Source organism: Hipposideros armiger, unplaced genomic scaffold (genome assembly GCF_001890085.2).
Source record: "Hipposideros armiger isolate ML-2016 unplaced genomic scaffold, ASM189008v1 scaffold_26, whole genome shotgun sequence".
In the NCBI taxonomy this organism is placed as follows: domain Eukaryota; kingdom Metazoa; phylum Chordata; class Mammalia; order Chiroptera; family Hipposideridae; genus Hipposideros; species Hipposideros armiger.
This window is the reverse complement of record NW_017731376.1, coordinates 1,376,375-1,392,602: the sequence shown is the minus strand read 5'-3', so window position 1 is coordinate 1,392,602 and position 16,228 is coordinate 1,376,375. Positions and strand designations below refer to the sequence as shown.

Here is a 16,228-nt window from a genome sequence, read left to right as displayed (position 1 = left end):
GCGACGCTTACCCCTCTCCTTGGTCACGTGGTAGATGAGCGGCATCCGCGGGCGGTCGCTGAAGACCTCGGCCTGCTGCACCAGCGCCTCGCGCACGCTGTGGAAGTCGTTGAGGACCACCACCAGGTGCCGGCCGATGTAGAAGCTGAAGATGTTGCCGTACACGCGGGCCAGCTCGGTCAGGAACAGCTGCGCGCCCATGCTGGAGGGGTCCATGCCCGCGGCCCTCGCCTGGCGGTGTATCCAAGTCCGGCCGCGGAGGCAAGGCGGCAGCAGCACGAAGCCGATGTTGCCCACGATGGGCCAGGGCGTGGGCCCAGGGGGGATGTCCAGCGGCCGGCTTCGCCACAGCCATCGCCAGCCGAGCAGCGCGGCCAGGCCGAGCAGCAGCAGCGCGCCGCCGGTAGGGTCCAGCCGCAGCAGCCCCCGAGGCGCGGGCAGGAGACTCAGAGGCCAGGGCAAGCCCTCGCCGGGGGCCTGGGGCGACGCGGAGTCCATGGTCGGCGCGACTGCAACCTGAGCCTCGCGTCCCTCCCGCTGTCCCGGGGAGAGTGCGCGCCGAGGGCGGCGCCCGGCTGCTGGCTGCGGCTGGGCCGGCAGCCCGGGGCGGGAGGAGCGGCGGAGGGCGCCCGGGATTGGCTGCGCTCCCCGCTTCTCCCCACCTCCTCTAGCCAGCGACCCGCGGGCGGAAACGAGGGGGCGCTCGCTGCGCCGCAGAGGGAGTCCCCCCGACAGAGCGGGTCGCGCCGTCTGCAAGTGTGGCCCCCAACCCCCGTACCGTGTCTCCTCTGGGTGGGGCTTAGCCCGAGGGAATTTCCGTAGATATTTGTAAGCGAAGATGCTTGCTGCGCATTGTTGCGCTGTGATTGGCTGTTACTTCCTAGAGTCGTTCGTTTGTCCGTCAAGTGCATATATCATGCCCGCACAACAGGCCCCTGATGTGACAGCCTCAACCCCAGCACCTCCACCCTGAGACGGGAGAGAAGTGTCCCCGCCTCACCCCTTGGTGGCAAAACCACGGGGTTACTTCTTTATCTAAATCGGGATTTGGAGAGACAGCAGGATGATGGAAACGCAACAAGTAGAATTAGTAGGTGTAGGCGGCCAAAGCTGCGGGAAGGGTGGGCAGGGATGTTGGTGGGTGGGGTGATAAGCTCTGCTAGCTTTCAGGTCTGCTCTTCTCATCTTGTTTTTGCCACGTTTTTCTTAAGTTATTTTAAGCTTAAAAAAATCCTCATATCTTCTATAATTAACCATTAATTTTTTATTACTTTTCTCATTTTTTTTGAATTTCAAGAATTTTAAACGTTTAAACTAGTATAGTTTGCAGATATGATATTCATCATACCAGCTGATTCTCTTCATAGCCTTGCTCTCTGAAATAGTAGCCAATGACATCTTTCCTTACAAGCAACTCAAATTCACAAGTGATTTTAAGATAGTTGAAGATGTGACTAATTTAACGACACTAACAGACACCCTCTTGCACAGGACAGAATTGCATTTATCGTCTTTTCCTAAATATTCTCTTATCTCGTTAGGTTAACAGATCTGTCATGCAGATAGGAAGTGTTATGGGCTAAATTGTGTTTCCCCAAAAATTAATATGTGGGAGCCCTAACCTCCAGAACTTCAGAATGGGACTGTATTTGGAGACTGGGTCTTTAAAGAGGTTATTAAGGTAACATGAGGTCATATGAGTGGGTCCTAATCCAATATGGCTGGTGTCCATAAGAGGAGGAGATTAGGACACAGATATGTGTGCACAGAGGGAAAGATATGAGGGCACAGTCAGAAGGCCCAGGAGAGACGCCTCGGAAGAGACTAACCCTGCCAACGCCAGGGTCTTGGACTACCAGCCTCCAGAACTGTGAGGAAATCAATTTCTGTTGTTTAAGCCACACATTCTGTAGTGCTTTGTAATGGCAGCCCTAGCAAACTAATACAGGAAGCTAGATTGTTCATAATACCATGGATAAACTATTTTAAACATGAAGCCACATAGCTCATCCAGTGCTTAGGGATGAATTTCCCCAAACTGTAATCAGGGCTTTCTTGCTAGGATAAGGAATATTTTCTGCTTCGTCCTTTCTGTTTTAAATAGGAGAATAGTGTAATAAACAGTAGCAGTAAAGGAAGAGAATACTAAAAGATCTTTGGGGGGCAGGAGGGCAGAGGAGAAGGAGAGCATTAAGGAAATAAAAGCATTTTTTATTGAATCTCCAAAGATCATTTTTAAGCCACTCACTTTCCCACTGAAATCCCTCTTGCTGTGCATGGATTTTGGCCAGAATTGTTGGTAACAGTATATCCAAAATACTTAAGTACTTATTATTTTGTTATCAAGAGTGGTGTTGAATTACTCCATTTGTAACACTATAATTGTCCAGCTGGTTCGTAATTCCCTGGGAGGTAAATGCCACACAATATACCTGACTAGAGTCAGCGAGCATGAACAGAGAGGCAGAATCTCAAAAGTAACAAAATCTAATTTCTTTTATTTAGACAAAGTGGTGCCAAGATTGAAACAAACTTTGTTTAATACCTGAACTAGAAACAGTCCAGATATCCTTCAACAAATGGGGAAGAGAAGGGGAGGAAACTGTGGTATATTTGTAAAATAGACTGCTCAGCAATATGAAAGGAATAAATTGTGACACCCCCCCCCATCATGCTTCTCAAAAAACATTATGCTGAGTGAAAAACCCAGACACAAAAGACTACATACTGAATATTTATATTTATAAGGAGTTCTAGAAAGGAACAATTAACCTATGGTGATAGAAATCAGAGGGTGGGATTGATTGGGAAGGGACATAAATACTTAGGAGAATGTACTATGTGCCAGGCAGGACAAGGAATTACTCTGCCCTCCAGGATGTCAGTCTAGTGGTAAGACCCACATCCTGGCCCTAGATTAATTACAAAATTATGTAGCTTCAGTTTTGATAAGTACAGTGAAGGAAGAATATGCATGCAATGAAACCGGTTCTAACATGAGAGGGTAAATTACGTGGAGAGGCAGTGAGAAAAAAAAATTTTAAAAGCTCCCCGAGGAAAATATTTAACACTTGGCTGATGCACAAGAGTGACTCATAACACACAAAAATCAGGGACCTACGCCAGCCAATAAGACAAAGGGAGGGGAAGACTGATAAACAGGGGAATAAATAAATAAATGGAGTTTAGAGAAGGATGCATGTGATATTTACTGCAACAAATGACGTTTTTTTCTTAACCCTGAAAATTGCCCAACTTAGACTCCCATTGGCAGGGATCGCAGAGGCTACAAACCCCAGGGTATTCAGTTTGCCAGTAGGCTCCTAAAGGGTTTACTGGACTTTCTATCTTTCTGGGAAGATAAATATCTTCTTAAACTCTTGCACGCAAAACTCAGAGGGTGAAAAGAATATCCCTCCCTCTTTCTAACATGGCCCAAGTTTCTCCCCGTGACACCGCCTGAAGAGTGAGGCTTCGTTCTGGGAAAGAGAGCTCCAGCCCGGCTGCAAACCCTCTGCCCTCTCATTAGTCTTCCTCAACTTTCCCGAGGGTTTCTCACTTCTGATGTCGGAATATGAACGGGCCGGCCATCCATTACAGCTCAGAGGCATCTTAAAGGCGTCGGGCAAGGGAAGNCATACTGAATATTTATATTTATAAGGAGTTCTAGAAAGGAACAATTAACCTATGGTGATAGAAATCAGAGGGTGGGATTGATTGGGAAGGGACATGAGACATTTTTCTGGGGTGGTGGAAATATTCTCCATCTTGATCAGACTGTTGGTGACTTGAGTGTAAGCCATTTGTTAAAACTGAACTGTGCATTTCACGCTAGGTAAATTATATTTCAGGAGAACAAATAAAAAATAAAATCCAGTATCTTGGAAGAAAAAGACATGGTGAAGTAAGAAGACTTAAGTTACCTATTGTGAAGTGGATGCCCTCAGTAACAGTTACATGATATATTGTTACTATAACAACAGTGACTAGTAGTTTAGTATGTAAATAAAGAGGAATAGAATTGTTACTGATCCCTGTTTGATTTCTTTAAAAAAAAATTTTTTTTTTTAAGCTGAGCCATCCTGCCACCTGCTGGCAGCTGAGCTGCTGCTCTCAGCTCGGGCTGGGAATCAAACCGGCGACCCTGTTGCTCAGAGCTTGCACTCTTGAGTGAGCTCTTAACCAACTGAGCCACTTGGCCAGCCCCCACTGTTTGATTTTTATGTCGGCCCAAGCATTGCTGAAACCCCTGCTCCTCTTCTCCCTCATTGACTTCCATTTATTATGCAGAAGTCAGTGTGGAAACCACACAGGAACTCTGCCCACATCTATCTGGTTTGCCGTGCACAAGCTGTAAACCTTTGACTCTTCATCATGTCATGTGGTAAAATGAGGGAGCCATAACTAAGGACTGGAATATTCCTCCAGTCTCTAACATTCGCCCTATTAAATAGATTGTCAGGACTTTGAACTTGCCCCCTGACTAGTTACATTCTTAGTCAATAAAAGTTGAGAAAATAAAGTACATTTACAAAGTGAAGTATAAGCCAGTTGCCTCAACAAAACTAACAGGGTTGCGACTTCCTGGTTTAGATAAGAATGCTTGGCCCTTTGCCTAATAATGACGCCTCACTTCCAAGTCTCATGGAGAATCACATTTTCAAAAGGGCATAGAAAGGTTATCTACTCTTTCTTTTAGTCAAGAACATACTCAAAGCAAACCAGATATTTAAAAGTCAAATTTTCATTCTGGCTTTTAAAATAGTAATACATAGTGTTTGTAGGAAATTTGAAAATGCAGGAAACTAAAGGAGAAAATAATCATCACCTTTTTATTTTCTCCACTCAGAGGTAACTTTTAATATTTCTGTATGTATCCTTCTAATCTTTTTTTTCACATATCGATATTTTAAGCTCTATAAATATTTCTATAATAGTCACATATTGAATATTTGAATAAATATATATTTATATTTTATATATATTTTATATATATATATTATATTATATTATATTATGTATTAACATTTTCCATGTTGTTCTCCCACAAATCATTTTTAATTACTGTATTCTAGTCCAGGGGTTCAGCAACGTTTCCTTGTAAAGGGCCAAAGAGTAAATATTTGAGGCTTTGGAGGCCATATGATCTCTGTCACAACTACACAACTCTGCTGTGGGAGCAGGCAGGTAGCCATGGACAATATATAAATAATTGGGCATGGCTATCTTGCAATAAAACTTTATTTATGTAAAAAAAGGCAGCAGCTAAACCTAGCCTGCAGGCCAGTATTTGAACTCTTGTGTTTCAAAAAATGTAGTTCATTGGTTAGGAATACTTCGAAATTCATCTAATATCCTGTTGTCGACACATAGGCTACTTTCAATTTTTTTTGCTATTGTGGACAATACTGTGACATATACATCTTTCATTATTTCAGTAGAATACACCAAGACATAGAATTGGTGCTAAGGCTATTGCTACATAAAACAAGTATACACAGACATACTCACCCACTCCACACTCACACACAAGTGCATGTACTTTGCTTTTCTACCTCAGAGATAATCTGTTAAAAGTGTGATATGCATACTCTCAGATTTCTTATAGGCTTACAGATTTCCCTCTCCCCCAAATGGCATCATGCTATACTTTAGGTTCACTAACCTGCTCTTTTCACTTAATGTTTTTGTTTGTTTGTTTAAGAATCTTGCCATGTCAATGAGTATTGATCTGCCTCCCTCGTCCTTTTTAAACAGCTGTCTGGTATTTCGCTGAATGGACTCACATTCAAAAAATATTTACTGAACACTGAGTGTCATGCATTGTTCTCAGCACTGGGAATACTATGTGAACAAAACAAATACTTTGCCCTTCAAGGAGCTTATTCTCTAGTGGGAGAAGACAGATAAGATGAACAAGTGTATAATGTGTCAGTGGTAAGTACTATGGAGGAAATAAGGCACACTGAAGAGGATGCCAGAGATTGCTATCTGTGTGAGGGCGGTGGTGGGGGGTGCTATCTCATATAAGGCGTTCAGGGAAGGCTTATCTTGGATAGCTCATCAACTGATGGAAGGCTTGCAGATACCTAGGGAAGGGCATGCTAGACAGGAGACAGCAAGTGCAAAGGCCCTGAAGCTAATTACGCTGGGAGTTTTCCAGGAACAAGGCAAGAGGTGGGGTGGAAAGAAATGAAAGCAAAGAGGTAGCCTTGTAAGGCACTGTGGAGACGCTAGCTTTTACTGAGTAAAATGGTGAGCCCTAGAAGCGTTTTTGAGAAGGAATACCAACATCTGGCTTATGTTTTAATAGAATCATTTGGATGTTTTGTGAAGGAGCAGACATGAAACCAAGACCATTAGGAAATTCATTAGGCATGTCACAATTTATCATCCAAACCCTCTTCAAATATGTAGGTTACTTCCAGTTCCTTTCTATTACAAATAGTGCTGGAATAAATATGGGATGTTTTTTTTTATTGTGGTAAAATTTACATAACATAAAACTTACCATTTTAGCCACCTTTAGTGTAAAATTCACTGGCATGAAGTATATTGTGTTGTATAACTGCCACTACTACCTATTTCCAGAACTTTTACATCATCCCAAACAGAAACTCTATACCCACTAAACAAGATCTCTCCATCTCCCCCCAGCGCCTGGTAATGGTAACTTCTATCTTACTTTCTGTCTCTCTGAATTCCCTTTTCTAGATACCTCCTATAAGTGGAATCATACAATATTTGTCCTGTTGTGTCTGGCTTATTTCACTTAGCGTAATGTTTCCAGGGTTCATTTATGTTGTAGCATATTTGAGAATTGCATTCCTTTTTATGGCTGAATAATATTCCATTGTAATATATAGTACATTTTGTTTATCTGTTTATCTATTAATGGACATTTGGGTTGTTTCCATTTGGGGCTATTGTGAATAATGCTGCTATGAACATTGGTGCACAAATATGTTTGAGCCCCTGCTTTCAATTCTTTTAGGTATACATATCTAGGGTTGGATAGCTGAATCACATAGTAATTCCATGTCCAACTTTTTGAGGAATCACCAAACTGTTTTCCACAGTGGCTGTACCATTTTACATTCCCACCAACAATGAGTGTCCCAATTTCTCTATATCCTCACCAACAATTGTTATTTTCTGTTTTCCTTCCTCCCCACCCCCACCTACCCCCCATAATAGCCATCTTAATGAGTGTGAAGTGGTATCTCATTGTGGCTTTGATTTTCCTAATGACTAATGATGCTGTCTCTTTTCAAGTGTGCTTATTGGCCATATTGTTTAGAGAAATGTCTATTCAAATTCTTTGCTTATTTTGAATTGGGTTGTTCTGTAGTAGTTCTTTATACATTCTGGATACTAATCCCTTACCAGATAAATGATGTGCAAGTATTTTCTCCCATTTTGTGATTGTCTCTTCACTCTTAATATTATCTTTTGACGCAGAAAGGTTTTTAACTTTAAGTTCAATTTATCTATTTTTTTCCTTTATTGCCTGTGTTTTTGGTGTCATGCTTTAAAAACCATTGCCTAATCCAAGATCATGAAGATTTTCATCTATGCTTCCTTGTGAGTTTTATAGTTTCAGCTCTTAAATTTAGGTCTTGATTCATTTTTTGAGTTAATTTTTGTGTGGTGTATGGCAAAGTTCCAACATCATTCTTTTTCATGTGGATATCCAGTTTTCCTAGCACTATTTGATGAAAACAATGTCCTTTCCCCCAATGAATGGTCTTGGCACCTTTGTAAAAAATTAATTGACCACATGTGCAAAGGTTTATTTCTGAGCTCTCCATTCTATTCCGTTAGTCTATATGTCCATCCTTATGCCAGTACCACAGTGGTTTGACAACCGTAACTTATAGTAAGTTTTAAAATCAGAAGTGTGCAACCTCTTACTGTTTCTTCTGTTTCAAAACTGTTTTGGCTATTCTGGCAAATTTGGCTATACAGTCGGCCCTCCATATCCTCTTGCTCCACATTTGAGGAATCAACCACCTGTGATCAGAAGTATTCAGTATGCCGGGTGGCGACTGGACTTGGAGCTGAGCTAGCTGCGCCCTCCACAGCTAAGATTGAAGGACAACAACTTGGCTGTTCCCCTTCCCCAATTCCCCAATAAAATCTTAAAAAAAAAATATTCAGTATAGCAACTATTTGCATAGCATTTACATTTTATTAGGTATTGTAAGTACAGATGATTTAAAATATATGAGAGGATGTGCATATGTTATATGCAAATATTGCATCATTTTATGTAAGAGACTTGAGCATCTGCAGATTTTGGTATCCGAGGCAGGTCCTGGAACCAATTCCCCATGAATAGAGGGACAATGTATTGACAAACAATTTGACTATTTTTTGCCATTATTTTGGTCCCTTAGGATTTCATATGAACTTTTGATTGGCTTTTCTATGTCTGAAAAACAAACAAACAAAAACGCCATTGAGATTTTAATAGGAATTGCATTGAATCTGTAGATTGCTTTGGGTAGTATTGTCATCTTGACAATATTAAGTCTTCCAATCTATAAACATGGGGTATCTTCCCAATTATTTAGGTCTCCTTTAATTGATTTCAGTAATGTTTTGTACTGTTAAAGTATACAGTCTTTCACCTCATTGGATGAATTTATTCCTTTTTTAATACATGGTAAGTCAAATTGTGGGTTTTTTTAAATTTCCTTTTCAGATTGTTCATTGTTAGTATATAGAAATGTGACTAATTTTTGTGTTGATTTTGTATCCCACAACTTTGCTGAATTAATTTGAGTTAACAGGTATTTGTGTGTGTGGAATCTTTAGGGTTTTTTTTTTTTTAACGTATAAGACGATATCATCTGTGAAGAGTTAATTACTTCTTCCTTTCCAGTTTTGGATGCCTTTTTTTTTTTGCCTAATTGTTCTGGCTAGAACTTTTAATACAATGTTGAATAGAAGTGGCCAGAGCAGGCATTTTGTCTTCCTGATCTTAAGAGGAAAAGCATTGAGTATGATGTTAGCTATGAGTTTTTCATATATGGCCTTTATTGTATTCATAATGTTGAGGTAGTTTCCTTTTAGTCCTAGTTTGAGTGTTTTTATCACAAGTGTTTTTATTATATTGGGAGCTGGTTTTTTCACTCTTGTTTTATGGAGGAGATGTGATGATTCAGATAAAGTAACTTGTCCAAGGTTGGACGGCTGGGAAGCAACTGCCTTAGGAATTAAACATAGGGGCCATGTCTGCCATCTTTGGATGTTCCACTTCAGCCTTTATTTTTCAATCCATATTTTCGGATAGAACACATTATATGATGGTTACCAAAACACTTTCAAGTTAGAAATATCTGATGGTTTGTTAAAGGCTTCAATTATTTTAAAGCAAATTATTTGGTAGCTTAATGGGCAATTTGCTTTTCATTGAGTCTTCATAAATTTGGTTACTAATCCAAATACACAAGACATTTAAAAATATTCACTCAATAAATATTTGCTGAATGTGTGATAAGAACTTTATTAGACACTGAAATGAATACTAATGCAATCCTTTCTCTTAAAAAACTCTAATTTGGTATGGAAACAGGATATGCTTTTTAAAAATCTTCAAGTAGTGATTGCATCTCACCTTTTGGCAATTTTTGTCTTCTAGGGAGGGATTCAGAGAAAGAGAAGGTAAAGCTTTCAGGACGTGAGACTTCCTCTGAATTTCAGGACAGGAAATATCTGCATATACATTAATAATTTCAGTGCTAGATTCATGGTACCTAAACTCATTGTTAACTGACTTTGGCCAACATTTACTGAATATGTATCTTGTAACAGTATCTTTCATTTAGTCCTCCCAGCAATTCTATGGGACATGAACTATTATTATTTCCATCTTACAGATAAAGAAATTGATGTACAGGGAGTTTAGGCAACTTGTGTAAGGTCTTTTACATATATCCAGTACTGGAAGAACTGAGGTTCAAACCCAGATAGGACAGGGCCACCATGTTACACTGCCTGTGCAGGAGACAGGTGACATACTGGGTGGGGAAGCACATCACTCGTTAGCACTGAGCACTGCAGTACAGAGGACAGAGGACACTGACAGTTGAAAGTAGTGGGAAAGTGCCTTGCATCAGTAGGGCTCACAGGTGAGGAAGAACCACGAAACCCAAAGAGCTTCAGACTTTGTACTATAAGCAGTGCACTTTGCTTTAAAAAGATGAGTTTATATAAAATTAAGAAACCCAGGTGTTATGGACTACATGTTTATGTCCCCTCAAAATCCATGTGAAACCCTAACCCCCAGTAGGATGGCATCAGGTGTGAGCTTTGGGATGTAATTAGGTTTAGATGAGGCCATAAGGGTGGAAGTCCCATGACAGGATTAGTGTCCTTTAAAAGAGAAAGAGACTACAGCTCTCTCCCCGCAGGTGTAAGGAAACCAGGAAAAGGGCCCTCAGCAGAACCTCACCATGCTAGCACCCCCTCTCAGACTTCCCAGCCTCCGGAGCTGTGAGAAATGCTCATTTAAGCCATCCAATCTACAGCAGCCCAAACTGACTAATACATCGGGGAAATGTCTTTCCCCCAGTGTCAAATGTAAACATTCTCTTCAAACCATGAACTGGGACATTGACCAGATATAATAAAACAATATGTTCAAAATTACCATCTCCTCCCAGCAAAGACCTCACGTCTGGATACGTTGGGTGTGTGCTCTGCGGGCTCAGTTCCCCCGCAGGCCTAGAGCCCCTGTGCCTTCCTCCTGCCAATGGCCGCAGGCAGGTATGCAGGAAAGGAGAAAACAGTTTTGTCCCACTCATCACACATCAATTATAGGGCATGAGACTATAAAGAAGAAAAGAACACACTGATAGATGAAAGGATAGGAGTTAATGTAAAGACAGGAATTCTACTAAATGCGGTACTCCTTAACTTTGCTCTCAACACCAAATCTGGTTGTCAAAAGATTTCCGGAAGAGGCAATTCTTCTTTTCCTGCATTCCTTGCACATGGGGTGACTCTTCTGTCACAGTGATGCGGTGAGAAAAGGACGGGTCTTGGCATTCATGGGACACGAATCTGTGTGCTCCTTGGCCTATATTTACCTCTGAGCTGGAGTTCCCTCAACTGCAAAAGGAGAGAAGTGAGACTCCCCTGGCAGGCGGGAGGGCTGTGTGTATTAGATAAAGGGAAGCCTATCAGTGTCTGATATGTGGTAGCTTCTCAAAAGTAGTGGCTCTTGTTACCCAAATAAATACATTGTTTAAGGAGCTTAGAAAGAAAAATGAATAAATGCTTGGATCTGAGAAGTGAAGTAAAGTGTACCCAGAAAATGTGGCCAGAAGCAAAGACACATATTGGTTTGGATGGATTTTTAGCACAGGAAACTCACTAGTTCCTGCTAGAACTGAACAATCCGATTTATGGCTTCACTTGGGTCCTTTGGGGAGCTCAGCCGGAATCGACCCAGACTACCCTGACTCCAAGACTGTTCCATTCCCTCAGGGCTTTGCTGTCCTGTGAAAGCAGGTCGTCACAGCTTTCCTTTTGACATTCCCTTGGGAATAAATCCTGAATCATTTAGGGATAAAGCCACATGCACTTTGGTGTCCCTACGTTAACCTGTGTGAGGTTAAGTGTGTAATAATGTCCTATCCTGTTAAGTGATACTTGCAATGAATTTGCTCTATTTTCACAAATTTGTGAGTCACACACTTGGAGATCTTTTGCTTTCAAGGCCATTTTGCACTAGAAGCACTGACTTTTCTCTTTGAAATGTAGTAAATGGCAACTATAAGAAAAATTGGTAGTGTTGGACGATGAAGAACCTGTTCCAACGGCCAGTTTCCCTCATAACAAAGTAACTGGCTGATAAAAAATAAACTCCCCTAACAACAATAACAAGAAAACCTTTAACAAACTGTGACGGCAACCACAGTAATTATGACAGGCAGGCAGCAAAACAGAGACAACAAAACTCGAGTTCCAGCCCTGACACAATGAACTCTTTCATCTCACAAAATGGGGTCACCACTTCTTTCTTTGCCTACAGTGCAGGGTTTTGGGGAAGATTAAAGAATGTATGTCAAGCATAAAAACTGTAAAACACTATGCCTTATCACATATGAATTAAATATGCATTATGCAGACACACAGTCGTGCATAAGCCATTACCATCCCAACTTGTATCAGTGAGTAATCTAGCAGTATGCTTCTGATATTCTTGCACACTTTATTAGAAGACAATGAAATGCTAGGTGTCAAGGTCTGTGATGCATCACACCAATTCCTTGACGAATGCATTCTAGATAAAGTCAGTCTTTGAGGCTATGGTCAGCAAAGTCAGCATGCTAATGTTTCAGACAGTAGGATGGGACCATCGCTGCAACAAGCTTTTCATCCAAGGCCTGGGTGGAGGTGGCAGAAAGACTAGTCTGATCTATACTCTATCATTTCCAGATAATCCAAACTAACCTGGACTATGTCCAGCGACTTAATCTTTGAATCATATTTATCGTATCCTAGTCCCGTCATTCCACTGAATTGCTTTTACTGAATTTGTCTTTGGGAGTCATGCCTTCACCTTTCACTAGGGGTTCCCAAAAGAGCTCACCACAATCCACTGTTGCAATGACTATGCTACCAAGGTCTACTTGAGGACATACCCTGGTGCCCCCTTTGTGAAGGCTTGAGGATGAAATTTCCTTCAGAACTGAGTGACAGAAGGACTCTGCTTTCCTTCAATAACCCATGATTTTGTCCCTGTGTGAACAATGAGAAGTTAGTTTGTTAAGAGGGAGACTGGTCCTTGGGACACGTTCTTTGTCCAATGCTATGAATTTTTCTTATAGTTGTAATTCACTACATTTCAGAGGGGAGAGACAGAATCACAGAGAGGGTCACTGTTTTTTTTTCCTTCTCCATGAATGACCTTACACTGTTGTGAATTCTTTTTTCACCTTAAATCCAAGGGCAGGAAAAATAACATTCCAGTTTCTTCACAGTTCCATTAAGCAAAGGTTATCAGCTTATTTTAAAAATAGTGCCTGAAGAAAATTGCCCTCTTGAGGTTTTAATAAGTACTTAAAACTAAATACATTTTAAAAATCATTAAAGAAAACAACTTTTTTAAATTGAAAGAAACAGTAGTACTTATTTTGAAAAGACTGTTGATGTCACGGTGATTTATTGGGTAAATACAAAGTATAGGCTCTTGCTTTTTTTTTTTTTTTCTTTAAGTAAAGCCAAAGAGATTAGAAACCAAGTACACATATTCCCTTTATAATAGAAACGTAAATTGTTTTAACTAACAATTAGGCACTTAAATGTAAATGTAAAACAGCATTTTGAAGTACAAACTTATCATTACACTCCTAAATTCCTCCTGAAATGTTTTTACAAACACAAAAGCACAAGCAAGTAATACATATTTTAAAACAAAGATAAAATCCTCTTTTCAAAAAACAAACCTGAATTCAAATCCCATATGACAGACCAATGATTAAGGTACTGGTGGGTAGGAGAAAAGAGCTTCTCAAATTTACATATTTGATTAAAACATAACCATTTAATAAAACTATTACAATAACATACAGTAATTTCATAATGAAAAATATATGTCAGGAAAATAATGAAATTCTAGGCTTAAAATTTTACTTTACAACAAGGCACTTAACACATTGAAACAGTACAGTAAACTTCCGAAAGAATGCAACTGGCTACCTCTCCAACCTCGTAATAATATTTCTTTTATGAATACTATACTGTAACATAACCATACATTATGCAGCATTAATCATTGCATAGGAGGTAAATTAAACAATGAATCCCAACTTGGCAACTAGATTAGCTTATGTTTATAGTTTTTTTCTTTTTCTTTTAAAGGACAGTTTTAAATAATTCCACAATAAAGAACTACTCTCATTCATGATTCATTTAGAACACAGCATAGTTAGATTAATGAAAAATAAAATAAAACACAACTTATAAGGTATGTATCTATATAAAAACATCTTTGGCTACCTTTGACATGATTTTCAGTGTTTAGGTACTGAAGTCAAGAGCACTTCTTAATAGATGATATATTTTTAGCAAATAAGTCAAATGAGTTAAATTATTGCAACACAATAACATTTTTAAAAAACACCAGGAATCTTTATACATACAAACAGAAAGGCCTTCAACACATGGCATATTACTTGTAATATGCTTGATTTAAACATGTAAACTCATTTATTAAGAAATTCCTTCTTACACTTCCTTACACTACAGAAGTGTGTTGAGACCGGCTTAAATTTTCAATCAGTTTTACAGTGCTAAACAAAAACAACAATAAAAGAGGAATTTAAAAAAGAAAGTTCAGAATCTTCAAGGAACAAGATGTGAACTTCCAATTTTAAAACAAAACTGCATGAGTTCTAACATGTAAAAAAAAAAAAGGCAGCCAAATTGGTGTTTCAAAGTAAACAAAGTATCGGTAGTTATAAAGGGAGACATTAATGATTGTGATGGTGAGAGGTAAAAATGGTCTGCAAATTTTCTTTGATCAAATGGATAAAAGATTAGAATTGCAACTCCCTGTAACCTAAGTACATTTTCCCTTTGGGAAAGGTTTAAAATGCCTTTAAAATAATTCCTTTTGCATTACGCTTTCAGATTACTGGCAAAAATAATAAAAAACCTGTCTTTTAAAAACATGAAAATACACTTTTTAAAGTGGCAAGTTTGTATTCCAAGTCATATAACATATTTCCACAAGGGGGCGCTGGTATGCAGCAATCAACCTGATGCAACGTCATCCATGAGCCAGACTAGAGACTCGCCCTCACTCAACACAGCCTTCCTTCCACAGCAAAACTCGTTTCCCACGATGCCAGTAAATTAAATAATTCAAAATTACCGGTGGAATTGGGGAAGAATGATTTATTTTCAGAGCTAGTGGAGGACCTTAAAAAATGGAATCTAAGAAGAATTCATTTTCATTTCAAAGAATTTAGAAAAAAGTGGCATAATTTATAGAAATTGTTATAGATATTGCACAGAAGGATTAAATTACAGGAGAAGCTACAAAACAAGGATAATCGATGATAGTGTATCTTGATTAGCAAGGAAAAGAAGCTCCAAAAATTTGTTTCAAGGGCAAGATCGTAATTTTTTTAATTGAGACATAATTGACATATAGTATTACATTAGTTTTGGATGTACAGCATAATGTTTTGATGTTTCTATATACTGCAAAATGATAACCACAATAAGTCTAGTCACTGTTTCTGTTTTATATTCCAGAGTGGCATGTGGGGTTAAACCTCAAGTTTGCTTTCCTAAGTGTAAGTGAGATTCATTATTTCTCTTATTTTCCCATCTGAAACTCGGACACCCATTCCTTCACCCTTATTTTGGTATCACATGCTTCCACAGCGTTTATTAGAGAGCAATGACTTACACTGTAAAGAACGTGGGAGCGGCAGTATCCACATGTGGGATCATACGTGTTTTTAAAGTTCTTTAAAAGGTGATGTTTTGTGTGTTGTATGGTCTTTTTAAACTGGATTACTTGACTAAAATGCAAGGTTTACTGTTTCAAGGATCTCCAGCAATCAATACACCATGATTTTTTAAAGCTTCAATATGTTTCCTTATTTAATTTGAAGAAAAGTGGGTTATCTAAGATGCAGTTGAATAAGGCTCTGAGGCATATCAGGTTGTTTCATTTAAATTAGAGACTCAAAGGAATGTCTCAGGGTTAGGAGAGCAAGACCCAGGCTTCAGGGTCAGGTGCTTTTCCTCACAATCGGACAGCAGGAATTTAAAATCAGTGTTTTTAACCAGAACACCTTGTTCTATCACAAGTGTCAATACGTAATAAATGAAAACAAGTGAAACTTATGTAGAATTATGGCTGAACACACAAGTAAGCTATAGATATGTTTCTTACTGGTTTAATAATAAATGTTGGAGAAATTTCTTGCATTTCAAAACCTGCCAAGGAGGTTGAAGTTTTCATTTCTTGTTTTAAGTACCCAGGTTAGATAATCTTTCTTCCTGGCTTTGAATTCAGCTACCTTTCCTTTAATGATTCTTCTATGGAACAGAGAAAGAGCCAAACTGAAAACACACACAGAATGTTAGCACCAAAGGGCAATGGCCTTTCTGAACAGATTTAGATTAACTACTTCATAATGATGAATTTAGGGATTTGTTTTTCATTCTAAGTGGAGGGAAATTTTCACATAAATGT

At 39.3% G+C, this 16,228-nt stretch overlaps 1 protein-coding gene across 1 annotated transcript in view; it reads right to left on the bottom strand.

Moving 5' to 3' along the window:
• The window catches only part of CYP2U1 (cytochrome P450 family 2 subfamily U member 1), a 22,331-nt gene extending 21,464 nt beyond the window's left edge, over positions 1–867 (bottom strand). Inside the window, exon 1 of the mRNA XM_019636050.1 lies at positions 12–867. Coding sequence (XP_019491595.1) covers positions 12–498 — 487 coding nt within the window. The 5' untranslated portion in view covers positions 499–867. The remainder of the gene's footprint in view (positions 1–11) is intronic.
• Positions 868–16,228: the final 15,361 nt, after the last annotated feature.